The 27,535-nt window shown below is 63.9% G+C and overlaps 1 protein-coding gene across 4 annotated transcripts; it reads right to left on the reverse strand.

The window, feature by feature from the left end:
• Nucleotides 1–1,747: 1,747 nt before the first annotated feature.
• On the reverse strand, nucleotides 1,748–26,281 carry CAPN15 (calpain 15). Of its 4 annotated transcripts, XM_042921375.1 has the most exons (14): nucleotides 26,125–26,281; nucleotides 23,878–24,042; nucleotides 16,873–17,168; nucleotides 7,358–8,843; nucleotides 6,394–6,602; nucleotides 6,135–6,318; nucleotides 5,830–6,053; nucleotides 4,999–5,124; nucleotides 4,775–4,927; nucleotides 4,166–4,327; nucleotides 3,848–4,080; nucleotides 3,574–3,740; nucleotides 3,315–3,493; nucleotides 1,748–3,145 (listed from the first exon to the last, which is right to left on the reverse strand). In XM_042921375.1, exons 3-14 carry the CDS (start codon nucleotides 17,052–17,054, stop codon nucleotides 2,968–2,970), a joined length of 3,483 nt encoding a protein of 1,160 aa, XP_042777309.1. In that variant the 5' UTR covers nucleotides 17,055–17,168; nucleotides 23,878–24,042; nucleotides 26,125–26,281; the 3' UTR covers nucleotides 1,748–2,967. The 4 variants fall into 4 exon arrangements, with proteins under 4 accessions (XP_042777309.1, XP_042777308.1, XP_042777311.1 ...); XM_042921374.1 differs by lacking the exon at nucleotides 23,878–24,042; XM_042921376.1 differs by lacking the exon at nucleotides 26,125–26,281 and having other exon boundaries at nucleotides 3,051–3,141; nucleotides 23,878–24,486.
• Nucleotides 26,282–27,535: the final 1,254 nt, after the last annotated feature.

Consider the following 27,535-nt stretch of genomic DNA (forward strand, 5'->3'; position numbering starts at 1 on the left):
CGGGGGCCCCGGGAGGACCCCTGGCTGGTTGGCAAGGAACAGCCCTCCTGCTCAGTCGTGGGCGGGCGGCCAGGGGTGCACGCGGGCTGTGTGGGCGCCCGGGGCAGGCGGGAGAGCGCCCGGAGCCTCGGCCCTGTCAGCCCGGCGCCCACAGCCGTGCAGAGGGAGGCGGGAGGCTGCGGCTAATTTGTACACTAAGTGCTTCTGACAGGGACGCTTCACAAGTGAGAACACACCACCGCCCGCCTGGAGAAGGCCGCCGTGGCCGTGTGGGCAGTGAGGTGGCCTGGCCGGGAGGCCAGGAGAGAGGGCTGTGGGAGGCCCAAGGCCAACCTGGCAGGCAGAGACGGGGAGGAGGGCCCGGGACCAGCAGCTTCAGCGGCCAGAGGGTGGGAGACACAGGAGGCAGTGGGCTGAGGTGGGGAGCCGGGACCCAACAGAAGGGGGACGGCCTCTGGCCTTGTGCCCGATCCCCATTTTGGTGGCCCTGGGGTCCAGGTGAGGCCAGCCACGGCCAAGGGCTTGGTGGCTAAGTCCACACCCCAGGAGCCCCCTGATCCTGGCCAAGCGCCCACCTCGACCCCCTTCCAGCACCTCCCGTGAGCTCCTGAATCAAAACTAAGGGTCTGGACTACGGGGTCCCCCAACTCCTTCCCAGACACCGTGTGCCCTTTCAGGCTGGGGCCACGTGGCCCCTCTTTCTACCACCCCCTCCCTGCTAGAGCCTCCTCCCGTGCACACCGGGGCTCTAGGGGAAGGGGTGGGCACACAGCAGCCCCCCCCCCGCCCCCCCACTCCAGCCTCGTGTGGAGACTGCGGCCTGGCGGGACCCAAGGATGTCGTCAGGAGCCCGCTGTCCTCACGTCTTGCTTCCTGGGTTGTCCCAGGGAGGGATGTGGCCCAGGATGCTGGGACACCCCAGGGGTGGCAGGGCCAGCCCCGTGCCAACTCAAGGTGGACGCGCCTGGGCCCCCGCCCCGCAGGACGAGGCCCAGCGTGGCCGGCGCAGCCGCGGTGGAGCAGGGCGCCCGTGAGATGTGTTGTGGCAGCTGCCCCGCTGCCCGAGGCCCGCCCGGAGCGAACACTGCTGGTGGCTTTAATTGCTTTCACATTCGATAGGCTGGCCTGTGACAGGCCTCTTACACCCGCCCGAGCACCGGCCTGTGCAGCCCCCCCCCCCCCCCAACCACCGCAGCCTCTGGGTGTGTGTGTGGGGGGGCGGCCCCCGCTGTGCAAACCGCAGCCCGGTGAGCCACTCGGCACGCCCGCCTCGGCCCGCCACCTGAGACACGGGGATGGGGCCTCCCAGGATGGGCAGGAGGGGACGTGGGCTGGCTGGGGCCGAGCAGGAGCAGGACAGCTGCCGTCCCAGACGGAAACTTTTCTCCCGGTGCAGCCCCTCACTCCCATCTGCTCCCGCCTAACGAGCCTGACGGGTTCAGACGGGACCCCTGGAAGCAGATTCCACAGTCCTGTGTGCGTGGGGACCGGTCTGCTGACCGTGGCAGGGTGTGCTGTGTGCGTGGGATCCGCCTGCTGGCCGCGGCAGCCCCGAGGTCGGCCCCCAGCCTCTGCCCTGCCCGGACCCCCGGCCCCAGCCCTTCCGACGTGCAGGCAGCTGGCAAGCCCCCCTCAAGTGAGGTGCTGCCACCGGGCAGGCTGGTGCCCCTCGGCACGGCCCTGCCTGCACAGGGAGGGGAGGGGCCAGGGACCCTGGCAGGGGCAGCAGGCAGACGAGCAGGCGTCGTTACAAAACAAAACATTTTTATTTGGTCCGTTGGAGCCTGAGTCTGGAAACACCCATGGGGAGCCATCCTACGGGGATGGGGACTGACAATTGGTAAAACAGTCTCTGTGTCGGAAGAGCTGGCCATATATACAGGGTTAAAAATATTCGCAGCTCCGAGTAAAAGGGGAGTGGACTGCCTCCCGGCGTTTCTCCAGGTGTAAAAGGCCGCAGGGCTGCCCGCTGACTGGGAACTGCAGGACACCGAGGCCGGCCGGGGCCCCAGAAAGCCGGCCTCACAGGTCTGCGGGCAACTGCAGCTCTCTGGCCTGACAGCAACCTCAAGGGAGGACGGCCGGGTGGCCAAGTGGCGGCTCGGCTCCCTGGGCTTCTGAGGTGGGGGAGGAGCAGGGAGGGGCCGCCGGGCCCTACACGTGCCTAGACAGGGAGCCTGCCGGGGATGCGGACGCCAAACGGCAGGGCGGGACCTGGGCCCGGCTGGACCCTGACCGGGAGGCTCTGACCTCCAGCCCCCGGGGCATGGCTTCGATCCTGGCAGGCGCTCCAGGAATTGCATAGTGTCGCCAGAGGGGCAGCTGGGACCTTCCCCATCCCTGGCCCTGAGCCCACGGTCGCCAGGCACCGGCCTCCCGGGACACACTGCTGGGACTCCAAGGACCCCTGCTTGCCTCGTGGGGGCCGGAGGGCGGGGAAACGTGCTCCGGGGGTAAGCTGAGGCGAGAAGGCTCCTGATCGCATGTCCCATGAGGGGTGGTCCCTGTCCTCACCCCCACAGAAGGTGGTGGTCCCTGCTCAGCCTGGAGTCCCAGTCTCCGACCCCTACACGGGAGCGATCCCTGCTCTCACCCTGGGGTCCTGGCTTCTGACCTGCCCAGATCTGGTTCTAGGAACAGGGCCCCTGGCTGCCTCACCCAGGCAGGAGGCCCCAGGCCCCCAGGGAAGAGAAGCCTCACCTTGGTTTGGCCCTGGCAGTCCGAACCCGACCTGGAGGTGGCTGGTCAGGGGGGCCGGCGTACAGGCCCCGTGTGCCAGAGGCAGGTTCGAGGTATTCTGCTCGGTAGCTGGGAGGCCCTGGGCAGGAGGAAGGGGCAGGGAGGAAGGCCTAGGGGAAGCTACTGCAGCCAGTGGCTCCCTGGGCGGGGTCCTGAGATTCTGGTTCAAGCGGCCTCTGTGGGGGTCTCCCTCATAAAGTGCACGTGGGGGCTGGGAAGGTGGGGTGGTCACAGAGGCCGGGGGCCATGCAGGCCAGCGACTTCCGGCGTGAGAGGGGGGCTGTGGGTGCCCCTGGAGGCCGTCCAGTCACTGAGGAAAGCCTGGGCGGCTTTGCGGTGTGCCAGGCGGTGGGTGATGGAGAAGCCTGCGTTGCCCTCCAGCTGGGACAGGATCACCAGGACCTGCCTGGGGGAGGGGGCCGGTGAGGATGGGGGTGGGGTGGGGTGAGGGGTGGGGCCGGTGCCCACGGGGGGGGGGGGGGGGGGGGGGGGGGAAGGGGCCAGCGAAGGCAGAGGAAGCGGGGCGGGCAGGGGGCGGGCGTCGAGGAAGCAGCCGGGGCCCGGGCGGTGCCCACCTGTGCAGGGGGGGCACGCTGTCCTGGGTGCGCAGGCTGCCGCGCGTGGACACCACGTTGAAGCTGTCGGAGCAGTCACACTGCACGTGCAAGTAGGACTTGGGATGCCGGTTCTCCACCACCACGATGAGCCCTGCCCAGCCGTGCGTCAGGTAGTAGCAGGTCATGCCCTCGCGTCCCTGGACACCAGACAGCACAGAGTGGGCTGGGACCGGGCCTCCCCTCCTCCCCCCACCCAGGACCCCGCCCGCCGGCCCACCTCGTGCCGCTCGCCCCGGCTCTCCGTGAGCAGAATGATGGCGTCGGCCAGCGTGGTCGGCTGGGCCTCCACGGGCTCCACCATGACCAGCCTGGAGCTGTACACGGCCAGCACGTGGCCGGGCGGCTGCGGGGCGCAGCGCGGGACTCCCGCCGAGGGGCTGGAGGCTGTGGGGGGCGGGAGTTGGGGGCGTGAGTGGGGGAGGCGGGGGGGGGGGGGGGGGGGGCACAGCGCGGCCCTCCCTGCGGGTGGGGGGCGGCGGGGTGGGGCTTACCCTGCGAGCCGGCTGGGGGTCCCGGCGCGGCGGGGCTCCAGTGGTTGAAGGCACAGCACACCACAGCGTACTCGCCGGGCTCCAGCATCACGTCGCAGTTGACAAACTTCTTGACCGCGCGCTTGCTGTGGGCCAGCAGGCGGCCCAGGCTCAGGCGGCCACCGCTGCCGAAGGACGCGCGGAACACCAACACGCACAGGTCCAGCAAGTGGCTGTCCCCCGAGTCGGCGCGCCTGCGGCCAGAGGCGGGGCTGCGGTCAGGGGAGTCGCCCCGCCCACCTCCGGCCCCGCCCACCGCCAGCCCAGGGCCCCGCCCACCTGCTGCCCTCCTGGAAGAGGGCAAACTCCAGGGACGCGCGCTCCAGCACCGTGAGAGCAGTCACCCCCACGGGCCCGCTGGCAGAGCTGGGGAAGCAGCCCTGCACACGCGCCTCCTGCCAGTCCGAGTGCACCTTGCAGATGTCCACGGAGTCGAAGTACCTGGGCAGCGAGAGGACAGCCCCGCTGCGCTCGGGTGCAGGCACTTCTGCACCCTCTCCACTCCCTGCCCCAGGGCATCTCCTGGGACCGGGGTCGGGAAGCCCTGGTCCGGGCCTGTTGCCCCTGGACACCACCAGGGGTCCCCAGCCCTGAGCATCATGAAGCGGGGAGGAGGGGGAGGAGGAGGAGGAGGAGGAGGAGGAGGAAGAGGAGGAGGAGGAGGCGGCGGCCCAGCCCTGGCAATACAAGCCCCTCCCTCACTGATTCTGTGCTGAGCTGGATTCTGGAATGCCCCCGCCCCGCTCAAGCTGTCGGGAAGGGCAGGTGGGGTCCCCAGGGCAGGGCACCACACGATGGGTCAACTGGGGCAGAGAGATCAGGTGAGCCAAGGTGAAGGTGGCTGAAGCACAGGGGCTGCCATGGGGCCTGCCTGCAGCGTCTGGGTACCTGATGAAGTCGCTGTACTCCATCCAGAAGACGCCTTCGCTGCTCCCATGTGGCATGAGCTCGCTGCGCAGGTGCCCTGGCCAGTGCGGCCACTCATCTGACCAGCTGCCGTTCCAGGAGAAGCGGCCCCACGGGTTCCGGAGACGCAGGAGCCTGCGGACCACAGGGCTGAGGGCCATGGCCGTGCCCCCACCGCCTCCACCACACATCCACCCGGCCCCTACCTGGAGCCCTGGACGTCCCGGACATCTAGAATGGAGTAGGCGTGGCGGGGACGCAGGCCCAGGCTCTCGTACGTGGCATCGTCCACCTTCATGTTACCCCCACCACAGGAGGCACCCATGAGGAACCTGCACGGGCAGAGCAGCCTCAGCGACTGGGGGCCCTTAGTAAGCAGCCTCAGCGACTGCTGGCCCTGCCCCCCAGTGGGTGGGGGGGGGATAGGAGGAGAGCGGAAGGTAGCAGGGGTGGGGGGAGGGGGGGGTCCTGCCTGTGGGACCCTCATGAGACACAGGGGACTCGGGAAATTGCTGGCCCAGCCCCCTCCGCTGTGGTCCAGGAGCTCAGAGGCCTTGGGCTCCAGTCCCCACAAGCCTCCCGAGGCTGGCTGGTCCTGCCGGCTCCGGGCTGTGGCTCTCGGAGGGCAGCAATACTGCCCACTATCAGCCGAGAGCACAAGGTCTTGGCACTCATAAGCCGTCTCTCCCAGGCCTAAGGTTCTGAGCCCTTCCCACAGACACCCTGGCCAGCGCGTGCCAGGTCTTAGAAGGCAAGCCCCACTCCCACCAGGTGCCTCCGTGGGGCTCTCTCTCCATGCGGCTCCGACTGGGCCCTGGCAGTCACCAGAGGCCCAACTCAGGATGAGGCCTTCCAGGTCAGGCCAATGGGCAAGCATCCTGCCTGCCGTAAGAGATGCTGGCGAACTTGAGATGCAGGGTGCGGGCCAGAGGGCGCGTGCCCCGGTTCTCCCACCGCTCCAGGCCCCGGCCTGGCCGTCCCCTTGTCTCGCCTCTCCTCCCAACGCCGCTGACCGCCACAGCGCCCGCCCCTCTTACCCAGCCTCCTTAGAACTCAGCATTTTGGCCCAGATGAGGTCAGTGTCAACGGGCTCCTCGCGGGGGTTAGTGGAGCTGACCTGCAGCGCCAGGCTCTCACAGGGGGCACCGGTGAGCGTGGCCAGGCCTTCGATGGCGCGCCCCGCCTGGAGGGCGAAGTAGGAGCCGTGCAGCTTGGCCAGCGCCTTCTCGATGAGCGCCACCCACAGCTGCTTCCGCTGAGCCTACAGGGAGGGGCTGGAGTCGAGAGGCCTGGCGCCCGCCGAGACCCATGATGCCCGCCCCAGGCCCCCCCATCCCGCCACCTGGGAGAAGAGGAGGAAGCCGGCCTCGTCGCAGGGTAGCATGTCGTCCACCAGCACTGTCGTCCACGTGCCGTCCTTGCAGAGCCGCACCTGGTAGGCGCCCTCTGCACACAGGCTGCGTGTGACCATCACCCGCTCGACCAGGTCAGGCCGCTCGGCCAGCACGGCCAGAGCGCTCAGGAACCTGTACGGAACCAGGGCCTTGCTGTGAGCACACTGGGCCGTCCGCTGCCCAGCCCCCCGTGGGCGCCCCGCTCACCAGCAGTTCCCCAGCAGCCCCTGCAGGATGTCCGAGGGCCGGAGAGTGTGGAACACGGACCACGAGGCGTTGTGGTCCCTGGAGACGGAGCAGTTGATCTCGTGGGGCCGCAGCCACTGCCGCACACGCTGCTGGACGCTGTCACCCGCGGGGAAGCCCACAGACTTGGGCCCAGGGGGGAAGCTGTCATCCACGAAGTTCACACTGTTCTGCAAGGGCCATGGCCTCACACTCAGTCTCCTCCTGGCTGAGGCCAGAGCCAGCACCCTGACCGATCTGGAGGTCCTGGCCAAGGCTTTGCGTGAGCCACACCATGCCATGTGGACACGGGGGACACTGCACATCCCCAGCCTGGAAGTTACAGGGATGGCAGGCATGGGGGTGCGGAGAACCTGGGATGGGGAAGCCAGGGCACAAACCCCCAGACAGGCCGTCAGGGTGGGCTGCTGGCAGTGATGGGGGCAGCAACCTGAGGGGGGGACAGACAGTCCCTCCAAGTGACGCGGGGGGGGGGGCAATGCTCCCCTGGACTCAGGACCCCCACAGCTACAAGGGCAGAAGAGAGTGAGGAAGTGTCCCAACCCCGAGTTTCCGCAGGGTCTCCCTGGCTGGAGGAGGCACCAGGCCTGCCTGTGGCAAGAAGCCTGCACCTGTGTCCCCACCTCCCCGTGGCTTCACCATCTACGGGAGATCACAGCTGAGAAGGGTCAGGAGTACAGACCCTCATGCGTAGACAGGATCAAAGGGCAAGGGGTGGGAGAGCAGGCTGGTGCACAGAGCTTGGGGAAAAGAGTGCTGGTGCTGTCCCTCCGGCCAGAGAAGGACCACCCAGAAAGGACAGAAGGCGCAGACACCTTGGTCGGGGGACGGGGCGGGGGGGGGGGGGTGGTGCCCACAAAGAGGAGAGGTCTGTGGAAGCAGAGTGCCAGACCCGGAGCGGGGCCACCATCAGCAGGGCGCTCACCTCCCGGCAGAAGGCCACGATGTTTTCCCAGAGGGCCTTGGCCTCGCCCTCATCGGTCTGCCGCCGCTTCTCCACGTGCATGCTCTCCCTGCGCCTCAGGGGCGCGACGCCCCGGCGCTGGGCCACGAGGAGCTGGGGCGTGTGACAGGCGGCACAGTGCTTGGCCCTGGGTGTGTTGAGCAGAGTGCAGGCAGGGCAGGCCCACTGGCCTGGGCGCTCGGGCGGCCCCACGAGAACCGGGCAGCTGGCCTTGTGGGCTGAGCAGGGACCGGACTTCTCGGCGCCGCAGTCGGGGCAGCGGGTGGCGAGCTCGCCGTGCTCCTGGAAGCCATGCAGCTTGGAGCAGCCGCACGCGGTGCATCTGGGGGCTGCCGTGGGGTTCCGAAGCGTGCACTTGGCGCATGACCAGGTGGTGAAGTCGGGGCTGGAGGGGCTGGCTGGCTTGTAGCGCACAGTGTCTCCAGCCAGGTCAATGACGTCGCTGCCCGGCACAGCACCGCAGGCCTCGCAGCGGGCAGGGCTCGCGGGGCCGGGCACAGAGCAGGAGCCACACCGGTGCGGCGCAGGGCCACCCTCAGTGGCCTCCTCCTCCAGCATGCTCAGCCTTTTGCTTGACAGCAGCTCTGCCAAGCGGGAGGCCCCGGCTGCGGTCCGCCCTGGGCCCTGGGGGGGCCCCTTGGAGCCGGCAGTGGGTGAGGGCTGGGTGGCCTCAGGCACCAGTGGCTGCAGCTGGGGGGGAACCTCGCGGCGGCTGCGAGGCACAGGGTTGTTCTGCAGGGTGGGCGAGAAAGGACTGAAGGACGGCGCCCGGGGGGGCTCCTGGTCGGTGGCAGAGGGAGGGTCAGCTTCGGCGCCTTCCCCGGGCTGGGGTGGGGCAGGTATGACGTGGAAGCCGGCGGGGGCCACGATTTCGGGGACCACCAGGGCCTCGGGAGGGATTCTGGGCAGCGAGAGTTTCCGGGGGCCTCCGCAGGCCGAGCAGGAGCTGGCCACGGGCGTGTTGTGCAGTGTGCATCGCTGGCAGGCCCAGCCACTCCCAGGCTCTGCTGCCCTCTCCTGCTCCTCCTCCTCTAACTCCTCTTCCTCCTCCTCCTCCTCCTCCTCCTCCTCCTCCTCGGGCCGCCCCCGAGCTGGCTCTGAGGCCGCCAGCCCCACCGTCCGCACGGGGCCGGCTTCCTCCTTGCAGCTGCCCCTGGGCTCCGCCAGGACCCCATTGATGATGGGCAGCAGGGACGTGCCAGGCACAGGCTCTGGGGCAAAGCCGCACACCTCGCAGGTCTCCTTGCCCAGGAAGTTCCGGAATGTGCAGCGGGCGCAGGGCCATTTCTGCTCCTCCACGCTGAGCCGGAGGATGTGGTCGAGGTCAGGCTTGTGCCGGGGGGCCTCACAGATGGAGCACTGGCGCTGCCCGGCTGGGTTCAGGAAGGTGCAGCGCGCACAGGACCACTCCCCAATCGCGGCCATGGACCCAGGAGAGTGCGTGTGGCTGCAAGGGAAGGTCCTGATCAGTGCAGGCCCGAGTGTCCACCTGGGACAAAGGGGTTGAGCCGCAGGGTCTGTGTCCTTCCGGGCCGTAACAGACATCGGCCCCAAGAGCGCACCCTACGAGGGGCTCAAGGATTCTGAGGAGTCAGGAGCCCTCAAGGCCTCCAAGGGACCTCACAGGTCTGTCCTCAGACCCCTTCTGGAGGGGCCGACCTGTGGGAACAGAGCAATGGGGTCAAGACATGCTGCCCTAGTGGCCACGGCGCTCTGCTGGGGAGGCGGGCAGTCTTTAGCCAGTTCCAGGAGAGAGTATGAGTGAACTTCCTGGACGGGAAAAAGGGCATCCTCAAAAATCTACAGCGAACATCATACCCAGAGGTGACACACTGAGTGCTTTCCTCCCAAGACCAGGGGCTCAGCACTGCTGGTCAGCATTGTACTCGAGTCTCAACCAGAGCAGTTAGGCAGGAAAAAGAGGTAAGAGGCATCCAACTGGAAAGGAAGAAGTAACACTACCTCTAGAAATCCCAAGAATCCACAAAAAATATACTAGAGTTGGGGCGCCTGGGTGGTTGAGTTGGTTGAGTGACCGACTTCAGCTCCGATCTTGCCTCACACTGTTTGGGACCCTCTGCCACCTGCCCCGCCACCCACCCCCCCCCCACTCATGTGCGTGCTCTCTCTCTTAAAAATAAATAAACATTAAAAAGAGAAACCACCAGAGCTAATAAATGAATTCAGCAACGTTACAGGGCACGAGATTGACACACAAGCGTCAGCTGGGTTTCTAGGCCAGCAAGAGCTTAGGAGAGCAATACCACTTCATCCAAAACAATGAAATATCTAAGGATACATTTAACTAAGGAGGAGAGACTTGTACCTTGAAAAGTACAAAACGTCACTGAAAGAAATCACAGAAGACATGAAGGAATGGAAAGACACCCCCTCGACCGTACGACTTCATACGGTTACAATGACAGTAATTCCCAAGTGATTGATAAAATCAGATTCAATGCAAGCCCAATCAAAATCCCATTTTTCTTTTCTTTTTTGCAGGAATGGAAAAACCTGTTTCTAAAATTCGTATCAAACTGCAAGGACACCCCCCTCCCCTCAACTAGCCAAAACAATCTTGCAAAAGAACTCAAGACAAGGACAAAGCATATATCTACATATGGTCTGTGTGACCAACAGGACAGAAGTGAGCAGTCTGGAAAACACCCTCACACATATGGTCAAACTTCTTATTTTTTAAGTAGGCTCCACACACAACGTGGGGCTTAAACTCACGACCCTGAGATCAAGGGTCACATGCTCTGCCAATTGAGCCAGCTGAGCACCCCTCGTCAAATGATTTTATTTTATTTTATTTTATTTTATTTATTTATTTATTTTTTAACGTTTATTTATTTTTGGGACAGAGAGAGACAGAGCATGAACGGGGGAGGGGCAGAGAGAGAGGGAGACACAGAATCGGAAGCAGGCTCCAGGCTCTGAGCCATCAGCCCAGAGCCCGACGCGGGGCTCGAACTCACGAACGGCGAGATCGTGACCTGAGCCGAGGTCGGACGCTCAACCGACTGAGCCACCCAGGCGCCCCTAGTCAAATGATTTTAGATAAGGGTGCCAAGGCCGCTCAGGTTGAGGGCAGTCTTTTCAACAAATGGTGCTGGGAAAGCAGGATCTAAGCACTAAACAATGAAGTGGGGCCCTTACCTCACACCAGTAACTCCAAATGGATCAATGACCTAAATGCAGGAGTGAGAACTATAAAACTCCTACAAAAAAAAAACCAAGTAAATTTTTGGGACCCTGAAGGGCGCCTGGCTGGCTCAGTCAGTAGAACATCCAACTTTTGATCTCAGGGTTGTGAGTTTGAGCCCCACACTGGGCATAATGGCTACTTAAATAAAAAATAAAATAAAGAAAGAAAAAAAGAGAAAATTCTGTGACCTTGAATTTGACAATGGGCCAGTTACGACACTAAAAGCACAGGCCAATAAGGGGAAAATCGGACTTAGAATGAACAGCTTCCATGCTTCAAAGGGCACAGCGGGACAAGTGAAAAAATCACTCATAAAACGAGAGAGAATATGTGCAAACGTGTCTGACAAGGGTTTTGCATGCAGGAAATATAAGTAACTCCTATAATTGAATAACAACAAAAATTCTGTTTTAAAAATGGTCAAAGGATGTGAACGGACATTTCTCCAAAGAGGACACACAAGTGGCTATGGAAGCCTGTGGAAAGATGCTCAACATCACCGGCCACCAGGAAAAGGCAAACCGAAGCCCCCGAGAGGCACCATGATGGCTGGCCGGAATCCACAGTGCAGACGACAACAAGGACCCACGGGCACCGGAGAAGAGAGAACCCGACGCCGCATCGCCAGCGGGCATGCGGAGGCGGCCCTCAGCACGTGGCAATTACCACCTGACCCAGCAATTCCTCTCCTGGGTGTGCACCCCCCCACAAATGACAACTGGTACCCCGGCACGCACACACATGCTCAGAGCAGATCTATTCACGACAGTCAAAGATGGAAACAACTCAAAGGCCCGTCAGTGAATAAACAGGTAAACGAACTGTGCACTGTTATTTGGCCCTAAGAAAGAATGAAATTCCGACACAGGCAGCAATGTGGATGAACCGTGAACACGTAGAGCTAAGTGAGAGAAAACAAACACAAAAGCACAGAAGACCACACGTTGTGGGAGTCCATTTACAGGAAATCTTCACGACGGGAGACCCAGAGGCAGTAAGAAGTGTGGTGGCCCCCAAGGGCTGGGGACAGCTTCTTCAGGAGCACCGGGGTGATGAAGTCCGGGGACTGGGTAGAGGTTTTGGGCACACACAGTGTGAATGTACTAAATGCCACTGGCCATTCGCTCTGAAATGGTTACTCGATATTGTATGAATTTCATCTCAAAAAAAAAAAGAGAACTCAAGGGGAGGGCCTAAGTGACTGGGGGTCATGCCCACTCAGGGCCAACGGCTGGCTCCCCCAGCCCAGCTACTTCTTTGGTCTCTCTGGGGACCCTGGGCAGACATCTGACCACGAAAAGCAGCCTAGCAGTGGTCCAGGCTCACCCGCTGGGTCAAGGGAGGGGCAGGCTGCATCCTGCGGGGCTGGCCACTGCCCACTCACCTGCCCACTACCAACCCAGACCACCGCAGGCCCGCCCTGTGTGGCCCCACGGCACCGTTCGAACCTGCCCTCCCGTGGCACGCGCCCAAGCTGCGGGGGCCAGGCCCGGTGAGGCCCACCCGCAGCTGGCAGTCCCGTGGGGTTGTGGTGGGGAGCTGCCCAGCCCAGGGGCATCCCGGGGGAGGTGTTCAAGGTCAAAGGAGGCGGGAGAAAGGGGAGAGCCCCTTCCACCAGCAGCTTATCCCGAAGTGCTGGCAGTGCCCAGACCCGAGGGATCCCGTGCCCCTCCCAGGACGGGCGGCTGCAGGGCTGGCAACACTCACAGTGCACCGCACCCTGCCTGGAGCCCCTGTCCCTCGTCCCGAGGGGGCAGCCTGCAGGCACGGCCGTGTGCCCCAGATGCCAGGTGTAGTGGCCACAGAGGACACAGCACCTCCCAGCGGCTGGGCTGTGGCGTGTGCGCGTATGGGTCTAGTAGCGCTGGAGGGCAGTGCGGGGGGGGGGGGGGGGGGGGTGCTCCCGGCTCCTCTGCCGCCTCAGATGGGTCAATGCCTGGGGGCGGAGAGAGCCCTTCGACCTGCTTCTCAAGGGCTAATCTGGGTGCAAGGGGGCGTCTACACTCCATGACACACAGTCTCCTCACCGATTGTAGCTGTTCTGCCTGGCGGAAAAATCAATTGTTCTTTACAAGGCACGAAGCCCGTGCTTCTGATGCTGTTTATGCCAAAACCTTTTGGTTCAGGAAGAAAGAAAAGTTGCCTCTTCAAAAAAACACAAAAAAACAAAACAAAACAAAAACCCAAGCAACAGGAAAGTTTCTCAGGGCCCAGGGCAAACTCTGTGAAGCCACCTTCCCAGCCTGTGTGGCCGAGGCTCAGGAGCCAACACAGCCTTGCCCACAGATGGCAGTGCCCAAGCAGACAGACGGGCGGTGGGGTGAATGGGTGCCAGGCTGGGCTCAGTACAGGCACTCAGCACCAGCAGAGAGGGGCACACGAGCTTTGGCCTTGGCTTCCGTGCTACAAAAAGCCTAAGAAATCTTCCTGGAGACCACTGGGCCCTCCCCCACACCGTTCCCCACTCGGAGAAGGGTCCACAGTCAGGGTGTGGGTCACAGTGTGTGCCCAGAGACACGCACACAAGCATGGGTTAAGTCCTAGGCTGCTTTCACCCCAGCTCCAGGACCAGGGCACGGTCACTCACCCCGCACGCCTCACCTGGCTTGGTCGCGGGGGCCACCAGAGCTAATGTGCCACTCTGGAGACCGTCCACTCCTGAGCGGGGTCTCCAAAGAAAAGCCCCTGGCCCCGGTGCAGGAAGGGGAGATGACACCTGTTCTAGGACACATCTGCCCTTGGATCCAAGGCTCTGGGGGTCCCAGATGCTCTAAGCAAGGACAGCATGGGGAGGGAGGGGGCCCAATTCCCGTTTGCCCTCCTAATCTGCCAGCTGGCCAGTCTCCCATCTGGGCCCAGTAAACTTGAGGTATGGTGTCTGTTGGTCCTGGCCAGCACCTGGGGACACTGGCGGCATGCGGCAGGTTTTACAGCCATCGTGGTGGACAAAACACACCAGGAAGGTTCTGTCTGGGGTTCAGAAAGGGTTCAATCAAAGTAGTGCCCAAAACTCAAATTTAGCCCTGTGCAGGGGCGGCCCTGGGGATGGCGGCAGTGGCACAGGGGTTCCCAGGACAGGCAGTGGTGAGGGCGCTGTGCTCCCTCACTGACCCCTGCAGCCCACATCTCGGGGTCACTGGGCAGGCTGAGAAGTGGCTCAGAGGTCAGTGACCTGCTGACCAGAGGCCCCTGGCCCTCACCTCCCTCAGGTCACCTCCAACTCCACAACCCCAGAACCCCAGGTCGCCCCGATGTGACGCAGGGCCCGGGGAGGAGCTGAGGGCTCACAAGACACCCAGAGAGGCCAGAGCGCCCAAGCAGCCTGGGAGGAAGCAACGGCGTCGGGACCCGGAGCCAAGCCAGACTCCAACACAAAGCGCACCCGAGCGCCACGACACCACACAGTTCAGGACACGGGCTGAGTTGTGTCTTGGGAGGAGCCAGCTGCCCACGGAAAGACTTGAGTTACTGCTTACAACAGAAGGCCAAGTCAATGGGAAACTGAGGCACTTGTCCAGAAAATCCCAACTCCAAATGCCTACCGTGCCCTCAGTCTTCCGGGAGTCGCCGGCACCCGGTTCCAATTCAAAAGGGAGGCTACGGAGTTCCTCTGGGGGCACACTGTAAGCTCCCCCTAGTACCCAGGACACGCACGTTTGCAGGAACACGGACGCTAGGGGTCATCAGCGCAGGGTGCAGCACAGCCCTGGGGGGATGCCTTTCCTCCCCAGACAGTGGAGAGTGGTAAGTGGTGTCCACACTCGAGGCCCTCAGTGAAGCCGCCAGACCTGAGGCTGTTAGGGTCCTGGGCAGGCCACGCCAAAAGGTCCGGATGCCCCACTGGCCGTGACCACAGAACCCCCGACCCGAGGTCTCGAGGCAGGCCTAGGTGCCCTCCTCTGGGGTCATCCTCCTCATTTCTGTGTTCCCAGGGCTTGCAGGCGACGATGCCCTCGTCCACCGCTTATGGATTAAGGTGAGTAGCTCCCAAGGCCTGGCGGTGGGTTACAGGGAAGCCGGTGCAACGGGACGGTCCCGGCCAAGGAGACAGCGTGCCCAGGCATGGAGGCTCTCCAGTGAACGGCGCCCTCCAGACTGGCAGAGCGCCCAACGCGTGTGTGCGCGCGTCCAGGTGTGCGTGAGGGGAAGGGTCCTGAGGGGTGGTTGGGCGTGGGCACCTGCCTTCCTGCCCCATTTCCGGCCATCTGCCTGGTGCAGCTGCCCCCAGCCGTTTCTCTTCCGCAGTCGGGGCGTCTGTCAACTCCTCCTGCTTCGCCTGCTGCTCGCAAGGGCACACAGCGACTGCCCCGGGTCTGGCTGGCTGCAGGAGGCAACAGGAGGAGCCGCCGGTGCCCCAGCCCGGGGGAAGAGCCTGGCAGGAGGCCAGAATGAAAAAGTTTGACTCGGTTCGGTAGCGCGCGCCAGGATCCAAAGTCTGACGGGCACACGTGTCCCTCAGCACGCTGGGGTGTGGCGTGCAGGGCCCACACCTGGCCTGCTGCTCCTTTCGGCCAGCCCCCGCCCCAGGACCCAGTAAGGAATTACCCCCAGGAAGGAAGGAAGTGGGACTTTGTGAAAAGCGTGTGGACAGACGGGTCACACGGGGAGATGCCCCACGTCATCAGTCAGGAAGACGCAAACCAAACCACACGGGGGTAGTGCCCCGCACCCGCCAGGGTGTCTGGATTCAACCAGGCAGATGCTCCCAAGTGTTGGCCAGGGCGGGGAGAAGCTAGAACCCTCCCCCCCATCACTGGTAGGGACGCACAACGGTACAGCGCTGTGGAACACAGGCTGGCGCTGTCTCAGGAGGTCGGGCAAACTTACAGTGACCCTCGGCAGCTGTATCCCTGGGTCCCCGCCCGAGAGAAAGGAAAACGTTGTGTCTGCACAAACGCTTGTACGTGATTGCTCACAACTACACGATCCATGAAAACCAAGTGGAAACCACCAAGTATCTGTTAACTGAGAAATGGATACAACCCAATGGGGTCCATCCGTACAAGGGGGTATTTATTATTCAGCCACAAAAAGGAAAGAAGCCCTGACACCCACTGTCACGTGGACAGACCCTGAGGAAGTTACACTCGGTGACAGAAGCCAGATGCAAAAGTTATACGATTCCACTGGTATGAAATTTCTCGAAAAGGCAAATCTACAGGCAGGAGGCAGGATGGCTGCTTGGGGAAGGGTGGCAAATGGGCAGGGTCCCCGGGGGCTCAGAGACCTGGGCGTACAACTCTATGGACGTCCAAAACCAGGCAGCTGCACGCTTACAAGGGGGTGAATTTGAGGGCACGCAAGTAGAGACACACAGATGTCTACCCGTGCGTCACCAATACCGTGACGAGGGAACAGCGGAAACTCCTCCTGTCGCTCACTGGGCCACCAGGCCCAGTGCCTCCTGCCACCGGGGTAACTTAGGTAAGACGGCCAGATACCACCACCGGCTGGGCTCACTTCTCCAGCACCCTGCAGGGGCCTCCAATGCCATTCCAGAAGGGATATCCGTCAGGACCCTGTCTACTATCCACCTAGCCGGTGACCCCAGAACAGGCCTGGGGTCCAGACACCAGAAGACTGTCCTGCAGAGTGAGCTGCGTCCACAGGAAGTGACGGCCAAGCGCATGCAGCATGGCAGGTGCCTGAGGGAAGGTGTGCCGCCACTGGCGGGAGTCACAAGAGAGCAGGGGCTACCGCTGGAGGTACCCTGAGTGCCTGCTGAGCACGAGGCTCCCCTCTCCAGCGAGGCCACAGGAGGGGCCAAAGTCAGGGGTGGGCCATCTGAGCCCATTCCCCACCGAGACCTGAGCAGTGGGCACAGCGCCCAGGCTGCTCCCCACCACTCATCCCAGAACTCCTGGGGAAGGGTACCCAGGTGACTCAATGGGCGGCCTCGGCGGAGAAACCTGGGTGGAGCCCGGTCGTGCCCGCAGCTGGCTTGGGCTGGCACGTGAAGGCCTGCCCGGGCAGGGGCATCCGGCAGGAGGAGCAGCAGAGCAAGCCCTGTACCTGGCAAGCAGGCCACACAGTCCCTGTCCCAACTACGCCAGCCAGCCAGGCCCAGACCCACGCTGCACGTGTGGGGGGAGGGCTGGCGCCCCAGATTTTCTCCAAGAGCCTCTCAAGTCTCGGGCCTTGTGGGGGAAGCGACTTGCCAGAGGATTCTCAGAAACAGGACCCCCCGCCGCCCTCTGCCCAGGAAGGGTCACTCTGACACAACAGCACTCCCGCCCCCTGGGCCCTCCCCTCCCCACCCTCTTACCTTCGGGCCCGGGGACGCGGGGACGGGTGCTGCCGGGTGACCAGGGCACCACCCCAGACGGGCCCCCCGGGGCCGCTCCTACACCAGCCGGCTGCTGCAGGGGGCCCAGGGTAAGGCGGTCCCCCGGGGAAGCCGTGGTCCGACTCGGTCTCGGTGGCCAGCGAGGAGGCGGAGCTCCCCATGGCCCCCGCGGTGGCGGCCGCGCTGAGACCCGGGCCTGGTCACACGCGGCCGGCAGCGGGTGAGGTGGAGCATGGAGGGAGGACAGCGCCCACGCCGGAGACAGGGCGGCCGGGCTGGTCAGTCACACGACAGAAATAAACACAGAGAGAATAAAGAGAAAGAGGAGAAACAGCATGACTCACGGGAATGAACCCCCAAAGCCTGGGGAGGCTCCCCGGGGCACAAGCGACCTCGGGGACCCAGGACCCCCACCCCGCCACCAGGGCCCCTGCTCCGCTCCTGACGACCGACCACAGCCAGCCCATCACCTGCCCCTGGGGGGGTCGGGCACGTGTCCCGCTGGTCTTCAGAGGGCCCCACCCTCAGGGAGAAAGAAGTCACAGGGTCACGCTTTATTGTAGAGACAAGGCCGGAGGAGCATCAGGCTGAAAGCAGAGCAGCGAGGAAGTGTGCGCAGTGGAGCTGGGCAGCCCGAGGGACGGCCTTCGGGAGGGGGCACCAAGGACCCGTGTGGCCCGGCAGAGGCAAGCGGACTCGATCCACCTGCTCCTGCGGAGCCTTCCTGAGGGTGAGCCTCCCAGGCCAGACGGACCCCAAGGGCCCAGGAAGACAAGGGGACTCTGGCAGAGACGGCCTGCACTCAGGGGAGGCCGTCTGACGCCCCATGGGACGAGGGAGAGACCTCGAGGCTTGTCCCAAACAAGGCAAGTTCCAATGAGGCTTGGGGTCAAGGAGCCCAGCCCCCAGGGGGCCGGCGGCTGGGGTGGGACCGGGGGAGGCCTCCGTGCAGCGCAGGCCAGTGGGCGCCCAGGCTCTAGAGGGCCACGGGGACAGGGTATGTGGGTGGGGCCAGAGGCTCCCCGAGCCGAGAGTGACCAGCAGCACACACGCGGCTCTGGAGGCCAGGGCCGGGACAAGTTTGGGTCCCCTGCCCCATAAGAGCTCCAGCCAGATCACCCGGGTCCTGTGCACAGCCTTGCCTTGGAGGGATGGGGACGTGGGTGGGACAGAGCAGCGCCAGCCCCCACCACTCGGGCCTCCCCACGGGGCACCGCCAGAGCAGATTCTGGGAGGCAGAGACCCCGTGGCCTGCAACACCGACGCCATCCCGCCCCATCCATGAAGGAATGTCTGCGGGCACCGACCCACAGGGGCCGCACGAGCCACAGATGCCCTTTCCAGTCGCCCGGCAGCCGTGTGAGGAAGGCAAAACACATGAGCGGACTCTGAAAGATGCATCTCATGCAACCCAACACATCCTAACTGTCCCCGCGTCAGCGTGACATTGAGGTAAAACCACGTGTGAGCTAGTGATGCGTTTCCAGGCGAGATCCTCGGACTCTGCTGTGATGGCACCCCTTCGTGTGGACGAGACGAGCTCGAGTCAGACCCCGAACAATCAGAACAGCCCCCTGGACTCCGGTCCACGCGGGAGCCCCTCCTAGGAAGGGCCCGAGTATTTCTGACCCACCTTTCATAGCCAAATCCAGGGCAGAGGGGCCTGAGGTGGGGCCATATGCACTGGAGGGACCGCAGATGCTCAGGCTTGGCTCCAGGGCTGGGGCGTCCCTGACCAAGAGCTCTGCCTGTGCCCCCCCGGGAGAGCAGAGGGCCGGTGGGGGGTGGACCATGCCACCTGCCCTGAGTCAGTGCCAGCACCACACGTACCCGAGGCAGGCAGAGCTGAGGAGAAACCAGCCCCCAAGCAGAGTGAGGGTGTGGCCCCAGGCTTCCCAGGGGGATGTGACTCTGCCCGGAAGGAAGAGGTCTCAAGGCCCTCGCACAGGCTGGGCGTGCTGTCCGAAGCACCAAAGCACCGAAGCACCGTCGAGGACCCACCGGCTCCTCAGTAAGGCCCAGAACAGGTCTTCGGCGGCAGGGCGGTGAGCGCTTAGGCCTGTCCCGGTCGCTCAGGGAGCCCTGCACGTGGCTCCCTGAGCAACAGCCTCCTGACATGTCTTTGGGGAACTGGGACCCTTCAGGCCCCATCTGGGGTGGGCTATGTGGTAGCAGCCCAGCGTCTCCTGGGAGGGCAGAGGCAGCACAGGGTCCCTCTCCCCAGGGGCTCAAGACAAGGGGTGCCCTGCAAGGGGAAATGCTCCCCAGAGAGCAGCTGGCTCCAGAGGGCCTCTCTGGGACCGCCAGGGAGGACGGCACCCTGCATCCCATCCTCTGTCTTGGCCCCACTGGGAGTAGTGAGACCCCACGAAGGAGCACCCTGGTGGAGTGAGGCCCCCTGGGGAATGGCCACCAGCCCCGTGCTAACCCGAGAGTGCCACCTGCGCGAGGTGACGTGCGGGAAATTCCGCCAGGCACGCTGGTCAGTCCCGGACTCTCACGCTGGCTCCGCGCCAGAACAACCAGGCACGGGGACATTTCCACACCCTGTTCCACAGGCCCTGCCCCTTAAGACGAAACCCAGGGGAGGGCCTCCTGTGGGACAGAGCACACCCCGACCCCGGGTGACGGGCGTCACGCCGCCCTCCTCTCCTGCAGGGCCTGCTGGGTGGGCAAAGCCCTCACCCAGGCGAAAGAGTGGACACGGGCCACACATCCACACCTCCTGCATCTTCGCTCATTCAGCAAACACCCGTCAGGTGCCCGCGTGGGCCAGGCAAGCGACAACACTCGAACCCTGTGCGTGAAGGGCGCCCCTTCCGCTGCCGTGCCTTAGGACAAGCGCGATGAACATCACGTCTCTGGGGGGAAGCCAGAGCGCACACGGTGGTGGCGCCAGACTCCCGCGACGCGCAAAGGGCAGCGTGCTCGGTTGGCAACGTGGCGCCGAGGGCAAAGCCCTGCCCGCAGCCTGACAAACCACCCGGGCCCCCTCGGCCTTGTTCGGGAGCCGCTGCCCTAGATTTAAACGGGGCAGTGGCCTAGATCTGGCCTCATGGAAGCCCGGAGGTAGGGCTGCAGTCTCTGCTCTGAGGTGCTGACCAGCAGGGGCTGAGCGGCCTGTCCCCCGGCGGGGGGTGAGGCGTGCGCCTGGCAGGGCACGACCCGCCCAGAGGGACCAGCACGAGAAGGGCTAGATGAGGACTACTCTGTCCCCCCACCCACCTCCCCTGCCCCTGTGGGCCCTCTGAGAGGGTGAGCACTGAGACTTCAGCAGGCGCAGGGCGGGGAGAGTAGGGGTGGAGTGCTGAGGTGCGGGGGTCAGGTGAGCTGCTTCCGCCAAGCGAGAGTTCACCCAGGTGACACCCAGCAGGGGCCACCCACCCCGCAGGGGTCACCGTGACTTGTCAACCGAGAAGACTACGGGCAAGTAAAAGCCACGGTTGGGGGGGGGGGGTGGTGAATACACAGTATGGGTCACACCCCAGGAGCCAATCGGGGTGTTTATGGCCCACTATGTCCTGTGCTCCTGGGTCCCTTAGTCCCGTGTGGCAACGACCCGGGTTCCACACAGCTGTATGCTGCCTAATGATGCCTCTTCCCGTATGCACACTCCTCGCCCAAGCCCCTCCCCAAACACGCAGCACCACGACTATGTCCACGCTGCACATGCTCCCCGTGCTGTGCCAGTTCTCCCCAGGTGAGAAGGTGAACTTTGTGTCCCAGCTCCACAACACCCCCACCCAGGTGTCCCAGGGAGCAAGTCTACATGTACCTCCCAGTCCCACAATAAGGGTGAGAACCACAGCAACCCTGACAGGCTGCCTGAGGTCAGCCCCAGGACAGGCCCACGGGGGTGGGCACAGGGGGAGCAGCCTGCTGGGGGGGCACGGGGGAGGGGGGCACAGGGAGGCATGGGGGGAGCAGCTTGCTGGGGGGGAGAACAGAGGGGGCACGGCGGGGAGCAGCCTGCTGGCAGGGGTGGGGGGACAGGGGGGAGCAGCCACCGTGCTGAAGCCCAGGATCGCACCCAGCAGACACAAAACCGGTCATTCAGCACCCCCACAGCCCGAGTGCAATCGGGCCGGACCCGCCCCGGGGAGAGCCAGACTTCGACCTCCCTGTACCCCAGGACTGACAGGACAGCACTCTCCCTCAAAGGCCATCCCGCCAGGGTGCCGGAGTCGGGGCTGGACCACCAGGCGAGTAGGGGTTCCCTGCAGCACGCCCTGATGCAAGGTGGCCCCGAGAGCCAAGCTCTCTCTGGGCAGGGCGAGGGGTTGCCTGCACTGCACACGAGCCCTGTGGCCCAGACGCACCCACAGCCCTTGGGACGGGGCCCTCCCAGCGCTTCAGGTGCCAGACCCTCCACGCAGAGGGAAGGCTCCGTGACAGCAGGCTTGCCGGCGGTACATCCACCCGGAGGGCACTCCCTTTCCTGGAAGGTTCTGGACTCTGGCCCTGGGCCTGCACACCCACCCCCAGGCTTATCAGCACGAGCCAGAGTCCACTCCGTCCAGGCTCTGCCTCTCACCCCCGGGCCAGGGTCACACGAAGGCTGTCCTACCCTGGGCACGTGGGCCTGGACGAGGAACAACCCTCATTGTCTAGGCCGTATGCCGTCCGGACGGTTCCCTGAGGAAAACGTCCAGATGGGAGCCTGGTGGACACCTCATCCCTGAAGAAGCACTTGCAATTTTAGGGGCGGCGTCCAGAAAGGGTCTCAGAGGTCTCTATTTTTAAGTACGATCATGGAGTTGTCTCGACATATTTTTTAAAGAGTACTGGGGCCAAAAGTTGGGTCCTGCACAGTCATAAATATGGGACATTGATTTATGTATTTATTTGTCATTGCAGCAAATTGATGGATTCCCCTGTCGTGCTAGACCCTGACGTGCCAGGGAGCAGGACAACGCTTCCAAGGTTGGTGGCTGAGGGACTAGGTCCCTTTAGAAGCTGCATCTGTCCCTTAACCAGAGAAGGCTAGGGGCTCCAGGACAGCTGCGTGGCTCACCAGCCCCTTGCTGCCTGCTTCAAGACCCCTGAACTCCATGGGCCAGCCAGGGTGGCAGACGGGGCTGTTGAAGACCCTGAGTCCTCAGGGGACAGGGGCTGCCAGAGAAAGGTGCCCAAGCGGGCAGGGCTCCAGGCCAGCAGCTTGCCAGCTACGGAGATTCACCTGGACTCAGACCCCAGCACCACCGGCCACTCTACCCACCGACGGGGCAACCGTGTGCAGCTGTGCTCCTTGGTACGGGATGACCGCGGTGGGGAGGGGCACCGGCGGCCTGCTCGGTCCTTCAGGCCAGAAGGGCCCAGACTCCGCCTCCCTGTGGCCTCCTCCACCAGCCCTCTGTTGCCCTTAGGCAAACACAAGGCCGGTCTCCCCCACCTGCTTCGCAGGCCACTGTGCCCTGGGAGGTGATGTCACCAGCCTGCTGAGCTCAGAGAGCCAGGTGCAGGGTGAAGGTCGTGGGCCCCGAAAGGGTACCTAGCACTTCCCGTTACCGAACTTGAAAGGAACCATACTCTGTCCCAAACCCTTGCCCTCGGGACCAGGAGCTGCCGCCTGAGGGCACTACAGGATGGCGGTCACGCTCGTCGGCATTTCTGGACCTGTCCACGTCAGTCAGGTCCCGGCGCCGGGGCACATGGAGCACCTCTGCTCGTCACAGGGAAACAGGCGGCCAGTGACCGGGGAGAGGAGAGGAGGGCCTCTCCAGACAGACGCACTCACGCACGGGGGTCTCGGGGCTGCCTGCACGGAGGCGAGCGGGGTCACTGAGCATCCTTGAGTCTGTGGAGGCCTACACCACCTCAGCTGTGCATCGTGAGAAAGCGTACACATTCCAAAACGCTGTTGTCAGAGGAACAGGGACGTTCTCAGGGTCTCAGTTTCTTAGTTCACAGGTTCAATATTGTTTAATGTCAGATGATATGTTCTACAGGGAAAGAAAAAGCACCAGATGTACCCCCTCACTTGGGGCGCCTTCCTTGGCTAGGGAGGCCTGGTGGCCTCTGGCCTCACAGCAGCACAGGTTTCACGGGGCCGTGGGGACACCTAGCCTGAAGCTCACTTTAAGGGAGGAAGAAGGTGAGTCGGGGAGTCGGGGAGCCGTGCAGCCTAGGTCCCAGGGGCTCAGGCCTCCCTGCGGCCACTGTTCCCGAACGGCAGGGTTCCAGAATGTACCACCTCCCTGTTAAGTGGAGGGAGGGGACTATCAGGCCAGGGCAGACGGCCCTGGAGTTCAAGGTGAATTTAATTGCAAAGGGCAACGTTTTGGAGAAGTGTGGATGCTGGGAGATGGAGCTCCAGAACGAACCCCCTCCGCCTCAGGTCCGGGCTGTGACAGCAGGGGTGGGTAGGGGCTGCTGTGAAGGCCTCCTCTGGACAGACACACGTGACACCGCTGGGCAGCAGCTATCCACCCGCTCTCCTCCCTGACTACCTGACAGCACCGTCCAGGCACGTCCCTCAGCCTGGCCACCAGGGAGGTGGGGACAAAGCATGCAGAAGCAAGAGAAACAGGGCACGGAACAGCCACCATGTGTCCCACTCCCATCTCCTGCAAATCCACCCCTGGTACCCAGACTAGTCCTTGTGGAAGGGACGGAGTCACTGACTTCCCGAGCGGCCCCTCCTGGGGTGTCTGTGCTGGGCCAGGACAGCCCTCTGTCCTCCCACAGCCCCCGGCCCCTGGCCCCCTGCACCCAGTCGGCCCTGTCCCGGCGGCATTCACACAGCTGTCTGCCAAGCCCCTACTCAGACCCTGCAGGGACCCACAGAATGATGGGGTGTGGCTGGGCAGGTCTCTAAGCTTGAGAGACGGAAGCAGCCCAACCTTCGTTCACAGAGGGCGGAAGCCAGCAAGGCCACGGTTAATCCCCCAAAACGTTGTGGGGTGCCATTCTGTACTCCCCTGGGAGGCCTGGAGCTACCTGCCAGCAAGCAGGTGGGGAGCAAGCAGCTCAGGGAGCACCTACTCGGTGTGGACGGGACACCGCTGAGCACCAAGGGCCCGCATGCGCACAAGGAGCCAGGGACAGGGCCCGAGAGGTGGAGTCGGAGCCCGGCACAGGCTTCCTGGGTGTTCTCGGCAGAGCAGGAAGGGAAGAAGGTGGGGGAGTCGGAGTCCATGCCGAGGAGCTCTGCACAAGAGATTGGGCAACAGACACGATCACAGTCCTGCTCTGGGACATTCCCGGGGTGCTGGTGCTGAGTAATGGGGTGCAGGGCGGGACCAGAGGAATGGAGCACTGAGGAGGTGCTGGCAGCCCAGGTAGGAGGGGGGAGCAGGACCAGGGCTGAGTGACCCCAGAGCTCGTTCCGGACGCCCGGAGCCGGAGTGTCCCTGCTTGGGATGCCGGCCCAGGCTTTGAAAATCTGATGAGGAAGCCACCCAAGGCACCCCATGCCTGTCCCCACTCTGATGTGGGCCTCTCACTGCAGCCTCACACTCCGGGGGAGAGCAGGAACCCAAGACATTCATGGACACACGTGACCAGTCACCAAGGCTTCCTGGTTCTTCAAAAAGCCTAACCAGGGGCGCCTGGGTGGCGCAGTCGGTTAAGCGTCCGACTTCAGCCAGGTCACGATCTCGCGGTCTGTGAGTTCGAGCCCCGCGTCAGGCTCTGGGCTGATGGCTCGGAGCCTGGAGCCTGTTTCCGATTCTGTGTCTCCCTCTCTCTCTGCCCCTCCCCCGTTCATGCTCTGTCTCTCTCTGTCCCAAAAATAAATAAAAAACGTTGAAAAAAAAATTAAAAAAAAAAAAAAAAAAGCCTAACCAGTTTGTTTAACCACACCCTCCCGTGCCTGAGGTGTACGGGGGGGGGGGGGGGGGGGGGGGGATGGGGGGCAGGCAGAGGCTGCTCTGTGTCCAACAGCCACGAATGCAAGCCTGTGGGTGGCTACCCCCTGGGGCTCTTCACCCACCGTGGGTCCAGAAAAGACACCTGCGGTCTTCGAGGGATATTTCAGGGCAGAATACTCTTTCCAACTGCCGCAAATGTAACAGGCCATGGAACCAGGACGTACAAAGGCAGCCTCACGGGTTGGAGACCTGGATGTGCAGCCCCCTGGGCCCCTTGGCCTCAGTCTGCTCGTCTGAAAGCAGGACTTACCAGGGAGCCACCCAGGACAGGGGCCCGGAGAGCTGGGTGAAGGGCAGGGGACCCAGAGCAAAGACGCAGGACCCGAGATCGGAGGTCCCAGCCTGGCAGTGTTATCACTGAGCCCTGGACTCAGCAGGGCTTAAACCTGGCTCTCGGGAGGTCACGAGGTCACCGGCCAGTGGGCCCAGAATCAACTCAGAGAGATTTCAGAGGCGGAAGGGAAGGGAGAGAAGTGCTCCTTCTGGGAGCAGAAAGTAAGATGTGCCCGACCCGAGGCCAGGCTGAGTGTGGCCCCCTGACTGTCTGGGGCCCTCTTTCTGTGAGTCAGACCAGGGAAACTCTCTGCTCACATCTGAGAAAGTCAGAAGTGGAGGGATGCAGTGACTTCCCCTTCCTGCTCTAGCCCAGTCTCTGGGGGGACGGAGGGGGTCACGGACATGGCACAGCCCACTAGACCTGGCCCGACGAGGGGCTCAGGGAGGAGAGCAGGCTCAGCTGGGCCTGTCTGCCCTCCCAGGCCTGGTGGCCCAGGAGCCCTGTCGCCTGCAGTCCGGTCACAAACTCTCCTGCATGAAGCGCCCCTCCCCCCCCACTCCCGTCCCCGCGCGCCCCCCCGAGCCACCCAGTCAGGGCCACTTGACCACACAAGGGTTCACTGGTCAGTATGAGAAGGGGTGGCCAGCAGCCTGGCAAACGTTCTCAGGGGCCACCCCTGTAACTTCCCTGTCTCCGGAGAGCCAAACCAAGAGAAAGAGGAAGTGTGGGGTGGCCGGAGGGCGCCGCCCCCGGGGAAGTGCCCGGAGACGCGCTGTGGGCAGGGATGCGGGGGGCAGCAGGGGGCACATCCCCTAATGCAAGCGGGATCAGGACAGGCCTGGAAGATAAGGGCACTCAAGGGCAGCAGGGGCTGAGGCCGCTTCCAGCGTCCGCAGCACCCCGGGGCTGGTCTCCCAGTGACCCAGATGACCCAGGTCCGCGCGCGCTCCCCTCTCGGGCGGCGCCCCCAGCCCTGCTCGGGCTCCGGCCAGCGCTCGGAAGGCGCCGCCCGCCGGGCCCGGGCTCCGGCGGGGGTCCAGGCCGCGCCCCCGACCCAGCCCGGCCCGGCCCGGCCGGACTCACCTCCGCAACCCGGCGACGCCTCCTCAGTCCCCGCGGCCCGGACGGCGCGGCCCCAGGCCTGCTCGCCGGCGCCGGCCGACCCACAACTTCTGCCGCCGGCCTCCCGCGCTGAGCGGCGGAGCAACCGCGCGGCCGGCCCGGCCCCGACCCGGCCCGCGTCCGGCGCCCGCCCTACGCCGCCTCCGTAGCGTAGCGCCCGGCCGGGGCCCCGCGGCTACGGCGCGCCCGGGGCGCACGCGGCGCTGTGAATCGCGCGAGCGGACTACCGCTCCCACAGGGCCGCGCGGCACCGCCAGGACGGAAGCTCGGGGAGGTGGCCGGTGCGCGACGCAGGCCGGGAGCTGTAGTCCTCGGGTGTTGGCCAACAGCCGCCGCGACCGTCTCCGTCCAGGGGCCCGCCGACTTCCCGGGCCTCCCCGCCCGCCAGCACCGCTGGAGAATGCCAAGACCCGCGCCACGGGCGGCGCTGCGGGTCGGGTCTGGCTCGGAGTGATGGAAGGGATCCTTCCAGGAGAGGACTGCGCTGCTGCTCCCAGAATGCCCTGAGCTGGAGGAAGGGGCGGGACTTCCACCCCGCCGGTCTCTGAACTTCAGGCTATGCGTTGCAGGCCCAGGTGTGGTGCTGCGGTTGCTTCCGCGGCTGTCTGGAGGAGCGCCCGACTAGGCCCTGGTCCCTGCGTCTCCATGGGGCCCGCAGACCTCCGTGATGTCCTCCCGGGGTCTCCCCAGCCCTCTCACCTCCCCTCTTCCCATCGGCCGCAATTCTCTTTGCAACTTGTCTGCTTCCGCGGGTCCTCCCAAGGCTTCGTGGTCAAAAGCTCCGGTTTTGGTGGGACCGACCTGGGTGGAGACACGGCCTGGGCACTTACAGCGTGACTTGGTTCACATTACTTCTGTGAGCCTCGGTTTCCTTCTCGGTGAAGGGGGACGAAGTGAGATACCACCCACGGCGCGCTCAGCCTCGTGCCTGACAGGAAGACCCCTAAACCCGGGAAGCTGCTGTTGCTCCACGGGGACCTCGAAACACACCCGCCCCGCCGCCACCACCGTTCACAAAAGAGCTTCCTAGGTCCGGTCTCGACCGTGAAGTTCCCTTTGGACGGCTTGAGGTCACGAAACTGGAGGCCCCTGTGCCGCCTAAATGTTCGGAGGCAGCAGGACATGCAGCAAAACGTTCACTTGCAGCCGAAGCACAGGGAGGCTGTGGAATGGGGAGCCAGGATGCTGAGGGCAGAGCCCTAAAGACTCGTCGTGTTCAGGGGGCACTTGGGGAGCCTGAGGAGGCACTGGTCATGCAAGAGACAAGAAAAACCAGGCATGTAGTCTAAGAGAGTCAGGAAGAGTACTTGGCGGTGGCTCAATTCTGCCTCCAGATAGGGTAGAGTTGGGTTTTGTTTTTTTGTGTTTTTTT

Source organism: Panthera leo, chromosome E3 (genome assembly GCF_018350215.1).
Source record: "Panthera leo isolate Ple1 chromosome E3, P.leo_Ple1_pat1.1, whole genome shotgun sequence".
Lineage (NCBI taxonomy): Eukaryota > Metazoa > Chordata > Mammalia > Carnivora > Felidae > Panthera > Panthera leo.

Bases quoted from the DNA above. Each gene is read 5' to 3' on its own strand.
- CAPN15 (XM_042921374.1), bottom strand. From the start codon at position 17,054: ATGGGGAGCTCCGCCTCCTCGCTGGCCACCGAGACCGAGTCGGACCAC. The intron at 4,328-4,774 runs GTACCCAGACGC...CTCGCTGCCCAG, and splicing joins GAGTACAGCGACTTCATCAG to GTACTTCGACTCCGTGGACA. The intron at 3,494-3,573 runs GTGGGCCGGCGG...TCTGGTGTCCAG, and splicing joins GCCGGGGCGAGCGGCACGAG to GGACGCGAGGGCATGACCTG.